This window comes from Sciurus carolinensis, chromosome 5 (genome assembly GCF_902686445.1).
Source record: "Sciurus carolinensis chromosome 5, mSciCar1.2, whole genome shotgun sequence".
Taxonomy (NCBI): Eukaryota; Metazoa; Chordata; class Mammalia; order Rodentia; family Sciuridae; genus Sciurus; species Sciurus carolinensis.
Window position 1 is genome coordinate 15,162,008 of NC_062217.1, and position 20,979 is coordinate 15,182,986.

At 43.0% G+C, this 20,979-nt stretch overlaps 1 protein-coding gene across 8 annotated transcripts in view; it reads left to right on the plus strand.

Annotated features, from left to right (window-relative positions):
• The first annotated feature begins 11,463 nt into the window (after nucleotides 1–11,463).
• Nucleotides 11,464–20,979, plus strand: part of Abcc4 (ATP binding cassette subfamily C member 4) — a 230,969-nt gene continuing 221,453 nt past the window's right edge. For 2 of the 8 annotated variants that reach the window (XM_047552596.1, XM_047552597.1), the window contains exon 1: nucleotides 11,464–12,007. In XM_047552596.1, coding sequence (XP_047408552.1) covers nucleotides 11,934–12,007 — 74 coding nt within the window. In that variant the 5' untranslated portion in view covers nucleotides 11,464–11,933. The remainder of the gene's footprint in view (nucleotides 12,008–20,979) is intronic. The other 6 variants (XR_007108738.1, XM_047552592.1, XR_007108739.1 and 3 more) reach the window with 3 other exon arrangements.

Genomic DNA, 20,979 nt, shown 5'->3' on the forward strand with positions numbered 1-20,979 from the left:
TAAGAGGCTACCAAGAACTATTTTATGCCAATGAATTTTAGGTCTTAAGTGAAATGCAAAAGTTTCTAGAAAAATTAATAACTAGAAAGCTTGAACATGTGTGCACAGAGTACACATACACACACAGAGTTAAAAAACAAAATCCATAGTTTAAAATGTATCCACTAATAAAACAAAAAGCAGACCAAAATAGGCAAATTCTACCATACATTAAAAGATCAATGAGTTCCCTGGTTACCTAACATTTTCTACAGGAAAAAAAAGTGTAATTTCCCAATTAATTTAATGGAGCAAGTGTGATTTTGATATAAAAACTAAAGAAAAGCAATATATAAAAGGAAAATAAGAGGTCAATTTTATTTATGAACATAGACTTAAACATCCTCTTCAAAATAGTACCAGGTCAAATTTACTAATTTTGTTAAAAAAATTTACTATCAAGTGTGATTTCGCAGACATGTCATAAAAGGTATTTGAACTTTATCTTATCTACTAATTGTAGTCCCTACGGTATCTGATCCGAAGAGGAATACCCTGTGATCATCTCAATAGACAATAGAAACCACTTGGTAAAATGCAATACTCATTCTAGATGTTTTAAAAATGATTAACAACATAACAGACATAGAAGGCAATTTCTTTAATCTGAATCTATATCAGAAATTCTGGTTCTGGTAAGCATCTCGTTTGCTTAATATCTGAAAATTTGCTTGTAAAATCAGGAATGAAACAATGACGGCTAGTCATTTGCCAGACACTGAATAGTCCTAGACTAACGAGTAAGATAAAAAAGAAAAAAATCACAAAGTTTTAAGAACCAGGAAGAAAAAAGTCTACTTATTTATAAGTATCTACATAGAAAATCCAAAGAAATCTTCCAAATAACAACAGTTTAATAAAGTTGCTGGTAGAAGAGCAATATATAAAAACTTCATATGCAACTAACAAACTATTAAAAATTACAAAATTAAGTCACAGAAGTATTCTCCATAGTAACAAAAAGTATTATTTTTAGGAATCAACAAAAGACCTGCAAGATCTTCAAAGAGAAAATTATAAAACTATGGAGAAGTTTTATATTGATATCAGTATTTTACTGATATTTTATAATGATATTGACCTAAATTGATGAAGAGCTACTAATTTTAATGAATAGGAGATTTACCACTGTAAAGATTGTGATTTATCTGTATTTTCAAGGTAATTCCAATGTATACAACAAAGAAATGTAAATATTTTTGAAGATTGATTAGTTGATTTAAAAGTCATATGGTGGTGCTAGGGACATAGCTCCGTGGTACGGCACTTGCCCAGCATGTGCCAGGCCTGGGGTTCCATCCCCCGTAGCCTTCCCCTCCCCACACATGAAGAGTTACGAGAGGTAACATAGGTTGAAATTATTTTGTCCTTATCATTTATATTTTGATATTTCTTTCTTTCTTTTTTTTTTTTTTTTTTTTTTTGCAGTACTAGGGGTTGAACCCAGGGGCGCTCTAATACTGAGCTACATCCCCAGATTGTTTTTGATTTTTCTTGATGCCAATTTTGCCCTGATGCAAAACTTTCTTTATAGTGCATCCTTTTTTTTATCAGCTTTGTTCTCCATAGTGTCTGGGACTATACTTTATTTACAGAGTCTTCTCTGGGCTGGGGGTGGGCTCAGTGGTTGAGAGCTTATCTAGGATGTGCTACATTTGATCCCTAGAACTGCCACCAAAATAAAAGTTCTTCTCTAATCCAGTGTTAATGGATAAAAATCAGTGTGTTTACTTCTAGGACTTTTATGGACTCATTTTTCAAAACACGTGAATCTTTGATCCATATATTCCTGGTAAAAGGTGTCACCTGTTCTGTCTTTTCCATGTGGTCAGGCTGTTACCTTAACACCATTTACTAAATAATGTATCGATTCTTCAATAATATGAATGAGAAATTCAAATTATTTTTTATCATACATGAAATTAATTCCTTGTATTGTTGTCTAAAATTAGAGTCCATTGTGTTTCACTTGGTGCCAAACTATTTTAATAATTTCAGCTTTTTTTTTTTTTTTAGTCATAGATGGACACAATACCTTTAATTTTATTTATTTTTTTATGTTGTGCTAAGGATCGAACCCAGTGCCTCACATGTGCAAGGTAAAGGCTCTACCACTAAACCACAGCCCCAATAATAATTTCAGCTTTAAAATAGGTTTTTGCATTTCTTAAGTTAGTCACTTTTTTTTTTTTTTGGTGGTGCTGGGATTGAACACAGGCCCTCAGGCATGCTAGGCACATGTTCTACTATCAAACGACATCCCCAACCCCAGCTCAATTTTAGTCTCTAGTCTAGTCTTTAAACATTTTTATTCTTTAAGACTTCGAAATTCTTTAAGCCATATTTGACTTAATACGGATCAGGATTTCTCCCAAATTTCCCTCTGCTATGACTGACACAGGGCCTTGGTCCCTCAAGGCTAGTACACTACTAGGTGAATGGGCAGGCCCCATCATTTTAGGAGATAAGACTCTTGACATTGGAATTATCTCCTTTGTTCAGTAAAGAGCAAAGTACCAGTGTTCTTAACTACACCAGTGTATGGCAAGTAGCCCCACTTGTGACGAAAATAAGCTTTATTCTCAGTTTAGTTGGAGCCACATTAGTAGTTATGCAGAATGACGGAGCCCATGTTTCTGCAGTAAAATATACATAGCATTATATGTATATAATATATACATATATTATATGTATATGTATATACTGCATATAAATATGCAGTAAAATATACATAGCATTAGCCAGGTGTGGTGGCCCAGCCAGAAACCCCAGCTGCTGGAGAGGCTGGAGCAGGAGGATCAAAGTTCAAAGCCAGCCTCAGCAATTTAGTGAAGCCCTAAGCAACTTAACCAGACCCTGTCTCAAACAACAACAATGACAACGAAAACCCAAAAAACAAACCAAAACAAAAAAACCCAAATGAGTTGGGGATGTGTTTGAGTAAGTGCCCTTTGGTGCAATCCCTGGTACCGAAACATAAACAAAAACAAAACCAAAACCACAGCATTAAATTTACAATCCCAACAGGTCTTAGGCATACAGTTCTTTAGTATTAAGTACATTCATATTGTTGGTGACCATCACCGCCATCCATCTCCAGAACTTTCTAATCAGCTCAAACAGGAACTCTGTCCCCATTAAATACTAATTCCTCATTCCCCCTTCCCTGGCCCCCGTGCCCACTAGTCTACTTTCTGTCTCTACTAATCTGACTACTCTAGGGAGTAGAATTGTACAACCTTTGCCAATTTGTTTCAGACTTATTTCACTTCGTAAAATGTCCTCAAGTTTCATCCATGTAGCATGGGTCAGAATTTCCCTCCTCTTTATGGTTGACAAATGTCCCACTGTAGACATATACCACCTTTTTTGGTATCCGCTTGAGAAATAATATATTTGCATTTCTTTCTTTTTAAAAATATTTTTAGTCGTAAATGGACACGATAGCTTTACTTTATTTATTTATTTTTTTATGTGGTACTAAGGATGGAACCCAGTGCCTCACACATGCTAGGAGAGCACTCTGACCACTGAGCCACAACCCCAGGTCCCTTTACATTTCTTTTTTTCAAATCTCTACATATATGCAGATGGATTTCATGCATGGGAAAAATGTCTGCAGTTATTTATTTCCCTCCTGGACTGATCCTCTCTTTTAAGAGAGAAAATTCAACCAACAGGAGCAAGATTCTTTTTCCCTCCTCTCCTGAAGATTAGTTTACACTTCCTATGCAAATTGAGTTGTAGGAAAATAAGCATCTTCTCATGTAAAGTGTGAACAAAGAATCTAATTCTGACCAAAATTTATTCTACCATAGGTACATATGTGATCTGTGCCTTTTTAAGTCCTTTAATGGTAAGTTGTACTTTAAAATTGTGTTCAATGTAGCCTGGGAGCTTTTTTTTTTTTTTAATTTGGCATTTTATTTTATTTATTTTAAAAATATTTTTAGCTGTAGATGGACACAATATCTTTATTTATTTATTTTTATGTGGTGCTGAGAAACAAACCCAGTGACTCACACATGCCAGGCAAGCACTACCTCTGAACCACAACCCCAGCCCTATAGCCTAGCAGCTTATTGTGTGGTATTCGGTACTGGGGATTGGGCCCTGGGCCTTGCGCATGCTAGGCATACACTCTATCAGTGAACTACACCCCTAGTCCAGCCTGGGCAAAAAGTGGATGTGTCTGACTCCTGGGCAGGTTGCTTTTCTGTCCTTCTGATTTCAGTGTCTGTGTTGTAGGCTGTGAAGGACCAGAGCATTCCTGCCAGTCGTTTACTGACTTGGCTCTGGTGACCCCATTTCAAGCCTGTGCTGAGGCAACCATTGGCTCCTGCAATCGTCTTTATGCGTGTCTAGCCTTGTGGCGCTCGATTACATCAAGTGCATCAGAACGGCTGACTCACTGACTGTATTCCTTGACTTTCTGCTGGTGACGCTCACATAATACTGGAAGATGGAGAGATTGCCAGCTCCAAGTTCAGTGGCACAAGGTTCACCAGCTTGGGCAAACCTTGTTTTTTTCCATTGTGGATAACTCATTTCACTTTTCTCTAAACTTCCTTAGGCTTTATTGTTTGTAAAAGAATAAAGATATACAACTCACAGTAGTATCCTGAGATGTTAGTGAGATGGTAAAAAGTTACCCATTCAAGGAAGGTTGGCCATTGGTTTTGAATGAGAAAAAAGTCATGTTTTGCCCAAGGATTACCTTATGTGACATAGCATTTGACCTGAACTGTAATCCTAGACTGATTCTTAATTTCTTGAAAGGCTGGATTTTTCATGTGAATATTGGAACTGCATTTGCTATGCTGCTGAGCAAGTCAGGATTCAGTGATTTCTTTTTTTTTTTTTTTTTTTTTAGTAACTTTTTTCTTTGTAGATTGCTGAAATACACAAACCTCCATTAATCTGTGTATTATAAATTCAGTGCTTCCTTATTTCTTTACTCATTTTTGTGCTGGGGGTTGAACCCAGGAGCACTTTACCATAAGCTCCATCCACAGTCCTTTTAAAATTTTTTAAATTTGAGGCTATTGGCATCAGATCTGCTATTTTGCTGCTGCCAGTATTCTGCACCCCCCACACCATTTTACAACCCAGATCATCCGTCTGCGCACATCCTAGCCCGCCACTGGACTGCTCGGCAGCCTGTGAACATTCTTGGCAGTCATTGGTCCAGATTGCTAGCCCCAAACTCCCTAGTCAGTCATTGGTCCGTTGTTATTAGTTCACGAAATTCCACTACTTAAGATTGGCTCCCCACCGTTCCATCTTCTAGTCTCTCTCTGCTCCTCACTCTCATTCACTCTCTCATTTTCTCTCTCTCACCCTGTGGGCAGACACTCTGCCAGTCTGCTTAATAAAATCTCTTGCATGAGTTCCCTGCGTCTGGAGTGGTCTCTGGCTGCTTTCAGAGACAGTTGCCTAGGCTGGCCTCCAACTTATCCTCTTGCTCAATGTCCCAAGCCCCTGAGATTGTAGGTGTGTGCTGCCATGCTGTGATAGTGCTTCCTCTTTCCCCACCCCCCTTTTGATACTGGGGATTAAACCAAGAGGTGCTCAACCACTGAGCCACATCCCCAGCCATTTTCATTTTTTATTTTGAGACAGTCTCCCACCAAGTTGTTTAGGGCCTTGCTAAATTGCTGAGGCTGGCTTTGGATTTGTGATCCTCCAGCTTCGGCCTCCCAAGTCTCTGGGATTACAGGTGTGTGTCACCGAACACAGCTGTCTCCACATCTTCATGTACCATTCTCTCCTCAACATATTTTAATAGGGTTTCTATCTCCTTCTCCTTAAAACATAGCTTTGGTTAACTCAACAAAGGTCTTAACTGTTCGAATCCAGTGGCTGCTCTTCTGTCCTTAAACCTCTCAGCAGTCTAAACTCCAGTTTCTCTTTAAACACTCTCTGCACTTCTATTACTGTATGTTTCTTCCTACTTTGGTCTCCTTTGATGGATTCTCCACCCAATGCTAAAGGGCCTTGGGGCTCCATTTTAGGACTCTTCTCTGCTTTTAATCTACACTCTCTTCCTAAAATATCTTCTCCAAGGTCATGTCCCCCCCCACCCCCCAGTTAAGGAGAAACACAGGGGACTCCTGTCCCAGAGGCTGTGATTCTGCCCATCAGCAGAAACAGGGGACTTTTAAAGAGGGATTCAAAGGCTACATTCCCCGTGTTCTCTGTTGGAGTGGTAATTCACTTGTTAATTTGGGAGATAGTCCTTTCTCAGATCTTCTGGTGCCATCCCCAAGTCTGAATTACTTCATTCCTATGATGGGTGTGTACTCAGGGGCAGATAACTCTGTCCAGGATGGGGAGAGATTAGGTAGGAGCAGGGAGAGAGGAAGAGAAAGAAACAAGTCCATTTTAAAAATGAGTTGCAGTGACAGAGCAGCAAGGGCTACATTCAACCCATAAAGTGGACCACTGCTACACTCTGATCCTGTGTCTCCCTTCCAGCTGATTCTGAATTCAGGCTGGGGAAGAAAGGTGTTCATTATTGAACAACCACAAATGCCCCCCAGATGAAAGTTAACTGTTCATGCTGGCCACGGGGAGTAGAGCTATCTAAAACAGAATCATGGTTGTTAGCCAGAAAGTGGAAATTTGAAGAAAAACTTCCTTAAATTTTTTTCTGTTTACTGTTTTGGAAAAAAAAATACTTTAGAGTGGCATTCATGGGTTTGAGTCTCAAATGTTTCCACACATTATTACAATGTCAGATTATTATAATATTAAAAGTTGAATTTCTAAAGAGCCAAATTTATCAAAGTGCCTTAAAAAGTTGTTTATTTATTTTCTTTGTAATAATACTGCTTTTTCCCAGTTACTCAAACTAAGAATTTCAGAATTATTATTGACGTTTCCATCTTCTCACCTTGACTTTGAATAATTGTTCAAAAAGTATTTAATGAGTAACTTACTCAGTGCCGGGCTCTGTGATCCTGAGATCACACAATCCTGTGACTCCTCTTCCAGAAATGTCTCAAGTTGCTGTCTCTTGTCTCTCAGTCCCTCCTACTTGGCTCTGTCACTTTTTCCCCTCCTCACCCCTCCATTCTTTCATACTAATGTTAGTTTTCTCTCTCAGAAACAGAGCCTTTCTTTGAAAGCACAGTTCCATCTCCCTGGTGTGGCTCACAGAGCCTTTGCTAATCCAACCCATGAACCATGCTTTCAGGGTCATAGACAAGGCAGGGTCTTATTTTATAGTCTTGTTTGCATCTTTCCCTTGATACGGGACTACCGACCTGTCCCTCTTGAACTGTGACTACCTGGTGGCGTTCTAACTCTTCAGCTGTATGTTAGATGAAATTTTATACCTCACAACCTACTCACCCCTCTTTTAGGTGGAAATCCTTCCTTATTAGGGTTTTTAGCATTTCCTGCCCTGTTATTATTTGCAGTGCTGGGGATCAAACCCGGGGCCCAGGCATGCTAGGACAGTGTTCTCCACTGAGCTACCCTCAAGGCCTGCCATTCACTTACTGTACTCATATCTGTGAAGGTCATTGTGTACACATGATTCTCTCCATTTCCTTTAGTGCTTCTCAACCCTGACTGCTATTTGACATCACCTAGAAGACTTATTTAAAAAAAAAATACCAATGCCCACACCCCACTACCAACCAAATGAATTAGAATTTCTATACTGCGTGCAACTCAAGTTTAGAAATTATGTTTAGTAACCTGAATATTTTCAGATGGCACATAATAGGCATAATATTAATATTGAACCTTGAAAAAATTTTAACAGTTTGAGGGATATAATTCACATGCCCCACGATATGTTTATTTCTTTTATTGCAGTGCCAGAGATGGAACCCAGGGCTTGGCGTATACCAGACAAGCATTCTGTCAGAGTTGTACCCTTCAGCCTCAGCCTCTCACTTGTTTTTACTTTTTGCAAGATGTTCACGGGGTTGCATAATAATACAGCCTAACTTAGGTATCATGACCTAATATCATAACCTAATTTTAGAACATTACCATCATCTCCAAGAGAAACCCTGCACTCTCTAGCAATTATTTTCTATTCTTCCCAATTCCTCCACTGGCCAAACACAAGTCTACTTTCTATCTCTATAGATCTTATTCTGGACATTTTATATAAATGAAATTATATACCATGTGGCATTTTTGTAGCTGGCTTCATTCACTTAGTGTTATGGTTTGGATCTTAAATGTGTCCCAAAGTCCCACATGCTAATGGCTTGGTTGCCAGCTTGTGGTGCTATTGGGAGATGGCAGAATCTTTAAGAGGTAGGGCTTAGTTAAAGGAAGTCAGGTCATGGGGTCACATCCTTGAAGGGGATAAGGAGGCCCTGTCCCTTCCCCTGTTTTCTGACCACTAAGAGTGGAACAGTCTTTCTCCACCACTCTCTCCCACTGCTGTGATGTACTGTGCCAACACAGGCCCAAAGCAACCAGATCAAGCAACCATGGCCTGCAACCTCTATGAGTTAAAAACCACTCTCCTCTTCAGTTGATTTTCTCAGGCATTTTGTCAGAGACGGAAATCCGACTAACATACACTTAGCATATTTTCAATGTTTAGCCACGTTATGACACTAATCAACATTTCATTCCTTTTCATGAAATAGTAAATAGTATTAATTGCATAGATATACGTTTTATTTATTCATCAGTTGACACACATTTATTATTTTTTCTCCTTTTTGACTTTTATGACTAATGCTGTTATGACATTTGTGCCCGAGTTTTCCTGTGGACAAGTTTTCATTTCTCTTCTGTGTATTCAGAGTAGACTTGCTGAGTCACATGATAACCAACTTTTTGAAGAATTGGCAGGTTTTTCACAGTGGCTATCCCATCACAATCATTGAAGTGTGGGTGCTCCAGTTTCCTCTTCTTCAAGACTTATCATTTGGGTTACAGCATTGAATCATTTAAGGTCTTTAAACAAGTGCAGATAGAGGTCTTTCTTAAGACATCTTCCTACCTTTGCAAGTTGGTGCCTAGTCCAGCTGTCAAGGATCCAGAAGGCTTTTAGTGCTGAAGATTAAACCTACGGGCTTTGACATTCAAAGCAAGTCCTCTCCTGAGTTACATCCCAAGCCCCAATATTTGTTGAATAAATGGCAAAATTCCCTTTCATTTGTATATTGTCTTCAGAAGGCATTTTGAAGTTGTGAAGTTCGCAATAACCTTTTAAAGTAAGAGGAGAGAGAATCTGATTCCCATTATAGACCCGAGGAAAATAAGGGTCAGAAGGGTCAGGTGACAAGAAAATGTCTGCAGCCCTGGTTCCAAATCAATGTCCAGTCCTTTCTCTACGATCAGACGCTGGTTCTTGGTATCGCTTCTAAATACCACATTAGTTAACGTTCAGGAAAGAATGTTAAGAAGCTTCAAAAGAGCTTAGTTAAAAACAACAGAACAGCTCAGGAGAAGCTGAAGGACCTAAGTGCTTTGGCAGTTTGGAGACAGCTAATTATGGTTCTGGCACAGTGGTGGGGGATAGAGAGTGCGCTTCTAACTTTAGCAAGCAAATTCTTCACCTTTCAAGTAGAACTGGTGGTTGAGCATTTACTGGGTTAGGGTTAGGGTTAGGGTTAGGGAATTTCAAAGAGCACTAAATCAGGTGAGGGAGACCTATTTTGGTTTATTGACTATATTATTGGAGAAACAGCTAATCTGGAAAGGAAGGTAATTGATCATAGTTTTCTTACCATATTCAAACTAAACCTGTCTTTCTTTTTGTGTTATGCATCTCAAACATACATGAAAGATCAAGAAAATAACCCCCATTGGTCAGCTAAAAAAAAAAAAAAAAAAAAAAAACCCTAACACCATTTTGCCATTCTTATGCACTTGTCTTTTATTTATTATTAATGTAATACGGGGGATTGACCCAGGGACATTCTACCACTGAACTACATCCCCCCCCCTTTTAAATTATTTTTATTTTGAAATGGGGTCTCACTAAGTTGCTGAGGCTGGCTTTGAACTTGCAATCCTCCTGCCTCAGCCTCCTGAGTTGCTGGGATTTCAGGTGTGCCACCATACCTGGGCATCCCTAGTCCTTTTTAAAAAAAATTTTTTTTTGAGACAGGGTTTTCCTAAGTTGCTCAGGCTGATCTCAGACCTGAGAGCCTCCTGCCTCAGTCTCCCAAGTCCCTGGGATTACCTGCACTACCATGACTGGCTATTATTTTTTAGAGATGGGGTGTAGCTCTGTTTTCCAGTCTGTTGGCCCTGGACTCTGAGCTCAAAGGATCTTCCTGCTTCAGGCTCCAGAGTAGCTGGGCCTACAAGTGGAAATCATTGTCCCTGGATGCATTGATTTTTAAATAAACGTTTGTATACAGTAATATTTTCTTTCTTTCTTCTTCTTCTTCCTCCTCCTTATTTTTATTTTTTTGGTCCTAGAGATTGAACCCAGGAGCCTTTTACCACTGGGCTACAACCCCAAGCAATTTAGTCTCACTAAATTGCTGAGACTGGCTTTGAATTTGCAATCCTCCTGCTGCACCTTCCCAAGTTGCTAGGATTACAGGCCACTTCATTCTTCTACACTAAGACTTTCTTTGAAAGTCATTAATGAGACCATTTTAGCGCATGTGCATGGGAAATGATCGAAGTAGGATAAAATGATTTTGTTACTAGCACCATGAACTTGTTACCTTTGATCTTTCTTCTTTTAGGTTTGCAGGGAAGAGAAGCTGCTGAGTTGGCAACACACATAGTTGAGGACTTAGTGGGGGCTCCAAAAGCTAGGAACACGATTTTGTTTATTCATTCAATCAGAGCACCCTGGCACTTTTCAAGCACATCATCTTCCAGCGAGACAGATCGTGATCACACTCAGACTTTGCACACGGATCAAGTTTCATCATTATTGACGTAAGATCTTGGACAAGCTCTGCCTTTGAATCTGTTTCTTCTGTACAATAAGAATAACCTTCTTGAATAAGGCACGGTCAAAAGTGAGGTAAGACACCCAGAAATGTGTGTAAACGTAGCCTGTATCATTTGTCCCTTTTGCCACCTTGTTCTGCTAGGCTTTCAGGGCGTGATCAAAGAAATCATACAGCAGGCAGAGTCTCTCCGCATATCTCCTCTTCCCAGTCTAAGCGGGCCGAGAAAAGCTCAGAGGTTCACCACGGGATGCCAAAAGCCCGCCCCCAGTGCCGACGTTCATTCATTTCCCCAAACCATTTAAATCCTAATCTCACGTTACCCGCCTGTCTTTAGGTCTTGCTGCTCTACAAAGATAATCTACGCTAAACCCTGCTGTCGTCGGAGGTCAAATGCTCGGTGGGCAGGTTGGAAAACCTCCCGGGGCGCTGTTTGGTCCTGATGAGGGCATCGCGCCCAGGGGGCGGGCTGCCGAAGCCGCCGAGCAGCTTTCTCCAGGTCTCCAAACCCGCAGCCGAGGGGGCGGTTCTGAGCTGGAGGGGCGGGCAGATCCAGCACCGCCCCGCCACCTTCAGGGTCGGGGCCTCGGCGCTGTTCTCGAACTTCTGCAAAGTCTGCTGTGGCTCCGGGTTCCCGCACGTGGGTGCCTCCGCGTCGGCTCCCTAACCGCGCGGTCCTTCGGTCCAGCAGCATCCGCGTTCCTCGCCCTGCACCTGCGCGCAGCCCCCGGCTCCCTGAGGCGACGGCCCCCGGCCCTCGGGTGCTCTCGCACTCCGCACGCCGCTCCGGGCTTTCGGCGGCGGCGCGTAGCCCGAGGCGGCCCGAGAGGCGGGGACGGGGCGTGCCGCCGGCGCCCGGTTCCCGGAAGCGGCTGGTTGTCGGCTCCCGCCGAGCGGACCGGCGCGGCGGCCCGAGCGGCAGCATCTCCACCGGCGCTTCCAGGAGCAGCGTGAGCGGCCGGTTGCCCGAGCCGCGCGCCCCCGCCCGGAGGCAAGATGCTGCCGGTGCACTCGGAGGTGAAGCCCAACCCGCTGCAGGACGCCAACCTCTGCTCGCGCGTGTTCTTTTGGTGAGTGTCGCTGCGCCGCCGTTCCCGGGAGCGGGCGCGTTCCTGTGCGCGGCGAGTGCGCGGCGGGCCGCGCTCCTGAGCGCCAGGGAGGGGGACGCGGGGACCTGGTGGCTCGCGCAGGTGGAGGCCCCCCAGCGGGCGTTGCGCAGCAGGAGGTGCGGAGGCGGAGAACGAGTCCGCCTGGAGGCGGAATCCTGCCCGGCCGAAGGACCCGCGGGACCCCCACACGCCCACCTACCGCCCGGGATTCGCAGCTCTTCCGCATTAAAGCTACACCTTTTTCTTTCATTTTTAAGCCCCTGTAAGAGCTGCCCTTTTCGCAGTCAAAGCCTGGTTAACGTCCTGACCAGTGCCATCTCCCAATGGTGTCCCCTACCCCTCTGATTGTCCTTACTAGACGACGCATTCCAGCCCCACCGGCTCCGCCTGTGTGTGCCCGCATGTCTGTGAATCATTCATCTCTGTGACCCTGGCTCTCTGTTGGTGTGTGTCATGGTGCCTAGTTATGACAGGTTTCATTTAAAGTAAGGCTATTACTATTTGTAATTGATGAATGGGGACACTATTCTTCAGCAGAAACTGCCTCCACGTTTTGCTTTTGGCGGGTACACTCAGCGTCCTGGTGTACCTTTGACCAGATCCTTTCCCTTTTTGGTGAAAACTTAATTTCTGCCTTTGAGGACTACCCTGGGGGTGGGCTCCCTGAAAACTGTGGGGTCTTACCTGGATCTCCATCTATGGTCTTTAAAAATTTTTTTTTAACTTGTTGATGGACCTTTTATCTATCATCTATCTATCTACCTATCTATCTATCTATCTATCGTGCTGAGAATGAACCCAGTGCCTCACACATGCTAGGCAAGTGCTCTACCACTGAGCTACAACCCCAGCCCTGATCTATGGTCTTGATGCAGGTTGTGACAGAGTCCTACTATCCTAAAACAACTAATGGTCCAGAACTGGGAGGTCCCCAGCCCTACCAGGCTTGCTGGAGGAAATGGGTGACAAAAGCTTAGATAATGGAGATTATGAACTAAAGATTTGCATCTAGCAGCTTGTCTACTAATGTGGGCCTGAGCCTTTGGGATTTAATCACACTTGGTTGATTAGTATAGCTTTTTTTTCTTGACCCCTGTTCTTTCATCTTTCCCACATTTTTGGTATTTTCTTTTTAATGAAAAACCTAGGGAATCCCAAGAAAACAAGTCATCTGTGCTTGTTTTAATTGTGGTGTATTCAGAGTACTTAGGACCTGCTCTTGGCAGATTGGAGGCCCTTAGGGAGAGAGAGGGGCGTGGAGGAGGAAGGAATATGGGTGTGGTTAACATGAAACATAATTCAAAGGAGGCAAACTGTCTCCTTAACTTTAGGCAGGGCCCAGAACTCTTGATTCACTTTCCATTTGTGGATTTTCAGAATGTAGATGCAGGGAAAGCCAGTCCTGGTGGTGAAGCCCTATAGTCCCAACTACTTGGGACACTAAGACAGGAGGATGATCACTTGAACTCAGGAGTTTGAGACCAGCCTGGGCAACATAGTGATACCCTGTCTTAAAAAAAAAATGTGGATAGAATAGATTCAGGGAAATGGGAAGGTAATTGGTTGGTGACTTGGGTGGGCACCATTTCTGTTTGCCAACTGGAAGGGAAGAAACCATTATTTCTATTTACATTTGAACTCAGGCTGAGGTATTTTGTATTTTGATTAAGTTGCCTAGGCAAACACTGCTAGTAAGGGTTGGAGCAGGATCCCCAAGCCTGTGTTCCTAGCTGCTGTGCTGAGCGTCTTTCACTGGGGAGTTTGTTCCTGAGTGCACGGAGGAGGCTGTCCCCCTGTTCTTGCAGGCTGGAGTTTCTCAGGGCAAGTTCTTAACATTCCTGTTTTTATTTTCTTTTGGATACCAGGGATGTAACTCATGGGTGCTTAACCACTGAACCACATTCGTAACCCTTTTTATTTTTTATTTTGAGACACGGTCTCCCTAAGTTAGTTAGGGTCTCACTGATTTGCTGAAGCTGACTTTTTACCTGCGATCCTCCTCCCTCAGCCTTCTGAGTTTCTGGGATCACAGGTGTGCGTCACCATGCCTGACGTGCATTCCCATTTTTTGGAGATGTTGCACGTGAAACATCTATTGGCATGCTTTGGGGCAGTTCTCCAAGTGGGGCATTCAGACTGGCAGCATTAGCATCAGCTGGAAGCTTGTTAGAGCTTCAGAGTCTCTGGCCTCTATTCTAGACTGGTTCAGTAAAACCAGAAAGAGTGTGTGTGTGTGTTTGTGAGTGAGTGAACATGTGTGTGAACATGTGTTCCAGGTGGTGCTAATTTAAGGGTAGGGGGGGCTCACTGCTTTAACCTGCTTCTGTTGGCCTTGCTGTTCCAGTATTTTACTTTTAAAAGGGGGCGTACCTGGAAAGTCAGCTGATGATCATCCTATATTTACTTCCCTTCTGCAGTTTGAGAAATTGCAAAGTCTGAGGCCCCTTAGTGCTATCCTTGTACATCCTAGCTTGCAGCAAGCTGGGAAACTGAAACAGCCCGGCCAGGGAGTGGCCTCCTGGAGGCAGTGCCCACCTTAGAGAAAAACCAGTTCTTCATCTTCTTATTGGGTGTTTGATTTTCTTCTCAAATTTCATCTGCTTTCTGAATTTGTAGCTGCCTACCCAAACGATGCCAGTAACTAATTTACTGACTCTTATCCAAAGTGTGCCACTGGAATTTTGATGTATTAATAACACAGTTTGGATTTGCCATACATTATGACTATTAATAACTTTTGAAAACAATATTTTGTTTTATATTTCTGCAAGAAATTTAAAACTAGAAACAGGCAAGGAATAAGGATGATTTCAGGTATACTCGACCACTGAGCCACATCTCCAGCCCTATTTTGTATTTTATTTAGAGACAGGGTCACATTGAGTGCTTAGCACCTCACTTTTGCTGAGGCTGTCCTTGAACTCATGATCCTCCTTCCTCAGTCTCCTGAGCTGCTGGGTTTATAGGTACGTGCAACTGCACCCTGCACTCATGCTTTTTATAAAACTGTAAATAGTTTTTGACTCTTGATTCCTTCTTAATTTTCGATGGTTAACATTCATAGTATTAAATATTCTACACGTGATATTTAATGACTCTAATTTGTGTAGTCTTTCAGTATTATTGAACATCCTTGAGTTCTAATGATCATGCAATATTTATTCATGCCCATAGTTTGGTGCAGTTGTGTGTGTGTGTGTGTGTGTGTGTGTGTGTACGCGTTGGGTCTTAAGCTCAAGGCCTTGGGTGGACTAAACATGCATCCTACTACTGAGCTGCAACCCCAGCCTTATTAATATATCTTATTAAATTTCCAGGATCACCTATATCTGTATGCATTTTCTCTTAGCTATTTTCTTATTACATTCCTAAAAAAGTTGAAGGCAGTTAGAATTTCGTTTTGTATTTAATATGATAGGCCCATTTTTTTCTAAAATAGCACATTTTCTCATCGCTGTCTATTGAATAATTTTTCTTCCCTGTAACTGAAAACAGGTGGTATAGCTTTTGAACCCTGTCCAGCTGAGGATGAGATCGTCTAAGCCCTTGAGACTCCCAGGAATTGTGCCGCCCCTTGGGTGTGCTCTGCCTCCTCTGCTGGGCATCTGGTGTGAATGGCTGGGGTTAGCAGCACGTGGAGGGTTAAAGTGACGCTTTGCCCCAAAGGTGGCTGTAGAGTGGATCCTGGGGTCAGATGCATTTGGTCTGCAGAGAGTGGATGAGTCCTTGCTCCCCTGTTGCTGGCTGTGTCTGAGTTGGTGAGATGTTACCTTGCAAAGCCTGAGCTGTTGTAGAAACTGCCACTGGTGACAGTACAGGCTCTCTGGAGACTCTCAGAGAAAGCTGATGACATAAGGGTAGAAATGCAAATGGCTTAGAGAGCTTGGCTCTGTGGGGCCCTCAATCAGTGTGTAGAAGTGGGAATTTTAAAATTCGGTACCATTTTTGGAATAGCTCTTACATGAATCTCTTATTGTTCTTCATTAACAGTCATAAGTCCAAATGTTGTAGACAGAGGCTGAGTTAGCTTTCCAGGGTTCTTTGTCTGGCCTGATTAATTTCTTCTCCTTTAAGCATTGTTTGATGACTTTTGGCAATTTTATATAATAGCTGTAGCCCCAAACAAGACAGGGTACAACCCTAAAGGTATATTAAAATTTGTTGCTAATTTTCTATAGTGGAACACATTATAGAATTTTATCGCCTCAACTTTTCTTGACTTTGCCTTTGTCCTTGTAGCCCTGCCTCTGGTGAGCGGGAAAGGTGTTAAGGAGTGGCCCTTGCAGTGCAGGTGGATAGTTTCTTTCAGAGTCCTCCCTGAGGCCCTGATTCTGTTAATTATCCTGCCTCCTTGAGGTGTACCTTCTCATCCAGTGCTCTGCTGTTGGGGTGCAGAGCCTGGGTGCCAGGGACATGGTGAGCCTCATCCTAAGTCATCCTTACAACTTTTACATGGGGCCTGGGAACCCGGTCCCTCGCCTTGAGCTGCCTCCCTGCCTTTCCTCTGTGAGCTGTAAAACCCTGCAGGCATTTCTTTGATGAGTCAGTGTGCATGAATAGTGTAGAGGTGGAAGCCTGGAGCACAGGGTGGAGGTCTAGGGTTTGAAATTGAGCTCACTCAGTCCTTTACCTGACCTCGTACATTCCCTGTGGCTGTGTGTGAGTCTCCTGGGAGAGGATGGTTCATGCATCTCAACCTGTTGGAGTTAAGGACTCAGGAGAGCCTAGGAAGTTATGGGGGCCAGTGGATGCTTGAAGCCTGGTTCTAGCCTTGGACAGCCTTTAATTTTTTTTTTTTAATATTTCGTTTTAGTTGTAGGTGGGCACATGTCTTTATTTTTATGTGGTGCTGAGGATCTGACCCAGAGCCTCCACTCATGCTAGGCGAGTGCTTTACCACTGAGCCACCACCCCAGCCCAGCCTTTGATAATTAGCAGTTATTTCCTTATTTATAATACTCCCAAAGAATGTCATGTTCATGAGACAAAAGGTAAATTCCTGCCCTTCAGAGATCCATGTAAAGATTAGTCCTTTCATTATCTTTATATTATTATCTTTATATTATGAATATTCCTAAAGCTAACTGAAAATGGAAGTCAGCAGAGGGTTAGCGTGGGATTTTCTCCAGACGTTAAAGGTTATGTTTACCTGCTTCAGCAATGTTTTCCAATCTGCTGTTAAAAATGTAGATGCAGGGAGCCTGCATGCCTGTTATCCCAGTGACTCAAGAGGCTGAGGCAGGAGGCTCACAAGTTTAAGGTCAGCCTCAGCAACTTAGCGAGGCCCTACGTAACTTAGCAAGACCCTGTCTCAAAATAAAATATAAAAAAGGTCTGGGGATGTGGCTCAGTGGTAAAGCACCCCTGGGTTCGATCACTGGTACAAAAAAAAAAAAAAAGACGGATGCAAGGTTCTCCTACCCAACTGCCAGGTATTATGACTGTTAAGTCTGTCTTGGGAATCTGCACTTTAATAGCTAACTTGACTAACATTGTCAGGCCACACGTTGCTGTTGGCTAACAATTATTTGCTAATTATATATGGACCACTAACGCCTATAGAATGCTGCCTGTAGGCTCCGAACGTGACTCAGTGTAGAATATAACTCATGCAGTTTAGTTCTCAGTATGACAGGGTATCATGCTTTCCAGTGAGGACATGGAGGTCTAGAGGATTGGGCACCACAATCCAATCATTTCACCTTTGAATATTCCTGTGTGAACACAGGAACTTTTGGGGGACACCTTGTATCCAAACCATAACAGGGCTGCTCACTGGTCAAGTTTATGTAAATATTCTAAAATCCAAAAAACTAAAATCTGCAGCACATCTGGTCCTAGTCCTATGCATTTTGGATAAGGAATCCTGAACCCGTACCAGGTCAAAGGGAGAGCCCTTCCAGCCTGCACCCAGTACAGAAATCCCGTGAGCACTAGGCAGTGAGGAAATTACTTGTGGGCCTCTCGTGACCCCACCTTAGGATGCCGGATTATGATGTGCAAGCCATGGTTTTCTTTCTGGGCAGTTTCTACACTTTCTTACGCCTTTGTCTCTTGTCTACATTCATGTCAATTTGATTACCTTCCTTCACATGCTGGCCTTTCTGGGATTCTGGCAGCTATTGTGGCCTCATTCATTAAATCTTGTCTTAAAGAATAATGTCTCCAGTTGTCATGCTGCCCTTGGATGGTAGGGTTTCCACTCCCCCATCCATATGGTTGAACTGAATGATCTTCAGTTTAGTAATGTCTTTATATTAACATGGCATCGAGGATGGACATAATATTCTACTTGTGATCTGACCAAGGGTAGTGTTTTAATTAACTTCTTCAGTGTTTTTGCAGTTTGTTTTTTTAAACTGGGGATTGAGCCCACAAGTGCATTATCACTGAGCTACATCCCCAGCCTTTTTATTTTTTATTTTGAGACAGTCTCTTGCCAAGTTGCTGAGGCTGGCCTTGACCTTGCAATCCTCCTGCCTCAGCCTCCCGAGTTGCTTAAATTATAGGCATGTGTTGCTGCACCTGGTTATCTTGAATGCTTGCTGTATTGTAGATAAGGTTCTAACTAGAGGTTGGCAGACCAGACCTGCAGTCCAGTCCAGCCTACCGCCTGTTTTTGTAAATAACGTTTCACGGCCATGCTCTTTTATTTACAGGGACTCTTATTTGTGTGATCCATTGCTCTATCAGATGTCTAGAACATGGGTCAGCCAACATTTTCTGGAAAAAACTAGGTAGTAAATATTTAGGATCTGCAATCCTCCTGCCTCAGCCTCTTGAGTTGCTGGGATTACAGGTGTGTGCCACAGCCCCTGGCCGCATTGGTATTTTTAAAAGTTTTTGTTGGCATTTCTGATGGACACTAAAAACCCAGGACCACTGACTTACCAGCTTCCCAAAGGTCAAAAAATAGTTCTGTGTGTATTTCCATTTTTCTGGTTGAGGGTTTCCAACTACCCTCATCCCTACCCGCTTTTAGGTTCCTTTCAAAGGACTTGCTGATCTCAAACCATGAAAACCATGACCACAGTGGGACATGGTCTTCCATGTGTGTGCCCAGCAGGTGGCAGTGAGGCAAGGGGGCTGTGGTTGTTTGCCAGGGATCTTAGAGATTCTGAATCCTTTGATCCTTATAGTAACCTTGACTCTGTCCTCATGTTACAGGTGAAAGAAACTGAGGCTAGAGAGCCAGGTAACATGCGGAGGGTCATCCAGGTAGGAAGGAGCTGTGAATTGAGTCAGGTCCATCAAACTCCAGAGCATGAGTTTGACCTCCATGTCCCTGTGTTTATTTCTTTACCGTGGGCCAGTTATTGATTGAGCTCACAAAGTGAGTAGAATGGAGTTTCACACTTGTGAGTGTACGATTGCTCATATAATAAATCAGATTTATCTGTAGATCTTTCTTGGTGTGGCTTTTTTGTGGTGCTGGGGATTGAATCCAGGGCCTTGTGTGTGCGAGGCAAGCACTCTACCAACTGAGCTATATACCGCAGCCCCTATTGGTGTGTCTTATTGGTCAGGATGTGAATGACATGTGTGCTAAACCTAATTGACCACTTCTGTTCGTGTTGCCTGTTGGAGTGATCCCTCAACAGCTAGACAGTATGCCCCAAGATGTGATGTCAGGTGTTTGTCCTGTTCTGTAGCATAAGGGCGACTGTCAATGGCTTAACATGGTAGGGTGGGCCTAGAGGGGTCTCAGTGTTGCAGAACCCAAAGGTGTCATTTATATGAGCTTTTAGTGTTCATTAAGCACCATAATTTGTTCACTGTAAAGTAGATAACTTATTCTTTGTGAGTGTGTGTGTGTGTGTGTGTGTGTAGCACTGGGGATCAAGCCCAGGGCCTCCTACGTGCAAAAGCTTGTGCTCTCCCAGTGAGTTACACTCCCAACCCCAGAGAATGCATTCTTAATAGATGTCACCTGGTAGAGTTCATTTACGTGCCTAATATATGTTAGACCCTTAAGAAATGGTGACAGTGGAGATTGTTGAAAAATTCACCCTTTCATTGTATCTTTTTATTGCCTTAAGTGACCAAGTCTTATTTAAGTTTTATTCCTTTGTGTGTGGGTGTGTGTTTTTAACTAAATTATTAGCCCTCTGTGGTAGTCAGCTTTCCACCATTATAACGCAAGGCCTGAGGTAAAAGAGGCAAGATTTATTTTGGCGCCTGGTTTTAGAAGTTTAGTCCAGGTCCCTGTCATTCTTTGGGCCTTGATGAGGCAGCACACCGTGGTGGGTAGCATGTGGTGAGAGGGGGCTCCCTTCGTGATGGTGGGGCAGCAAGGAGACGGAGGGTCCCAGCATCCCCTTTGAGGACATGTCCCCAGCGAGCTACTTCTTCCCACTAGGCCTCACATTTTACAGGTGTCACCCCCTCCCAGAGCTCCAGGCTGAGGACCAAGCCTTTAACAAGGGCCTTTGGGGGACATTTCAGATCCAAACAGTAGTGCTCTCTGAGGGTAGAAACCAGTGTTTTCTCCCTCTTTATCTCTCAGTTCCTACCCGAATGTTTTACACTGGACACACTTAGTAATTGTAAATTATTCCCTTAGTCTTCATCTGGGCTTCCCAGTTTAGAGACACCGATGTCAGTACCTTAGATAGGAGCAAGTAAAAAGCTGGATCTTAGGGAGAATGGGCAAACTTGAGCCAGAAGCCCCAGGTTCTAGTCTGTGGTCTTGTACTTATTAGGTGTGTGTGTGTGACCTTGGGCAAGTTGTGTCACTGTGGGCTGTGGTGGCCTTTTCTACACATTAGGGAAATTAAACTTACTCATGGCGTTTCCCAAGATGATAATGATTTTTTTTTCTTTTTTAGTAGAGGGACCAGTATCTTTATTTAGTTTACTTATCTTTATGTGGTGCTAAGGATTGAACCCAGGACCTCACACATGCGAGGCAAGCTTTCTACCACGTAGCTACA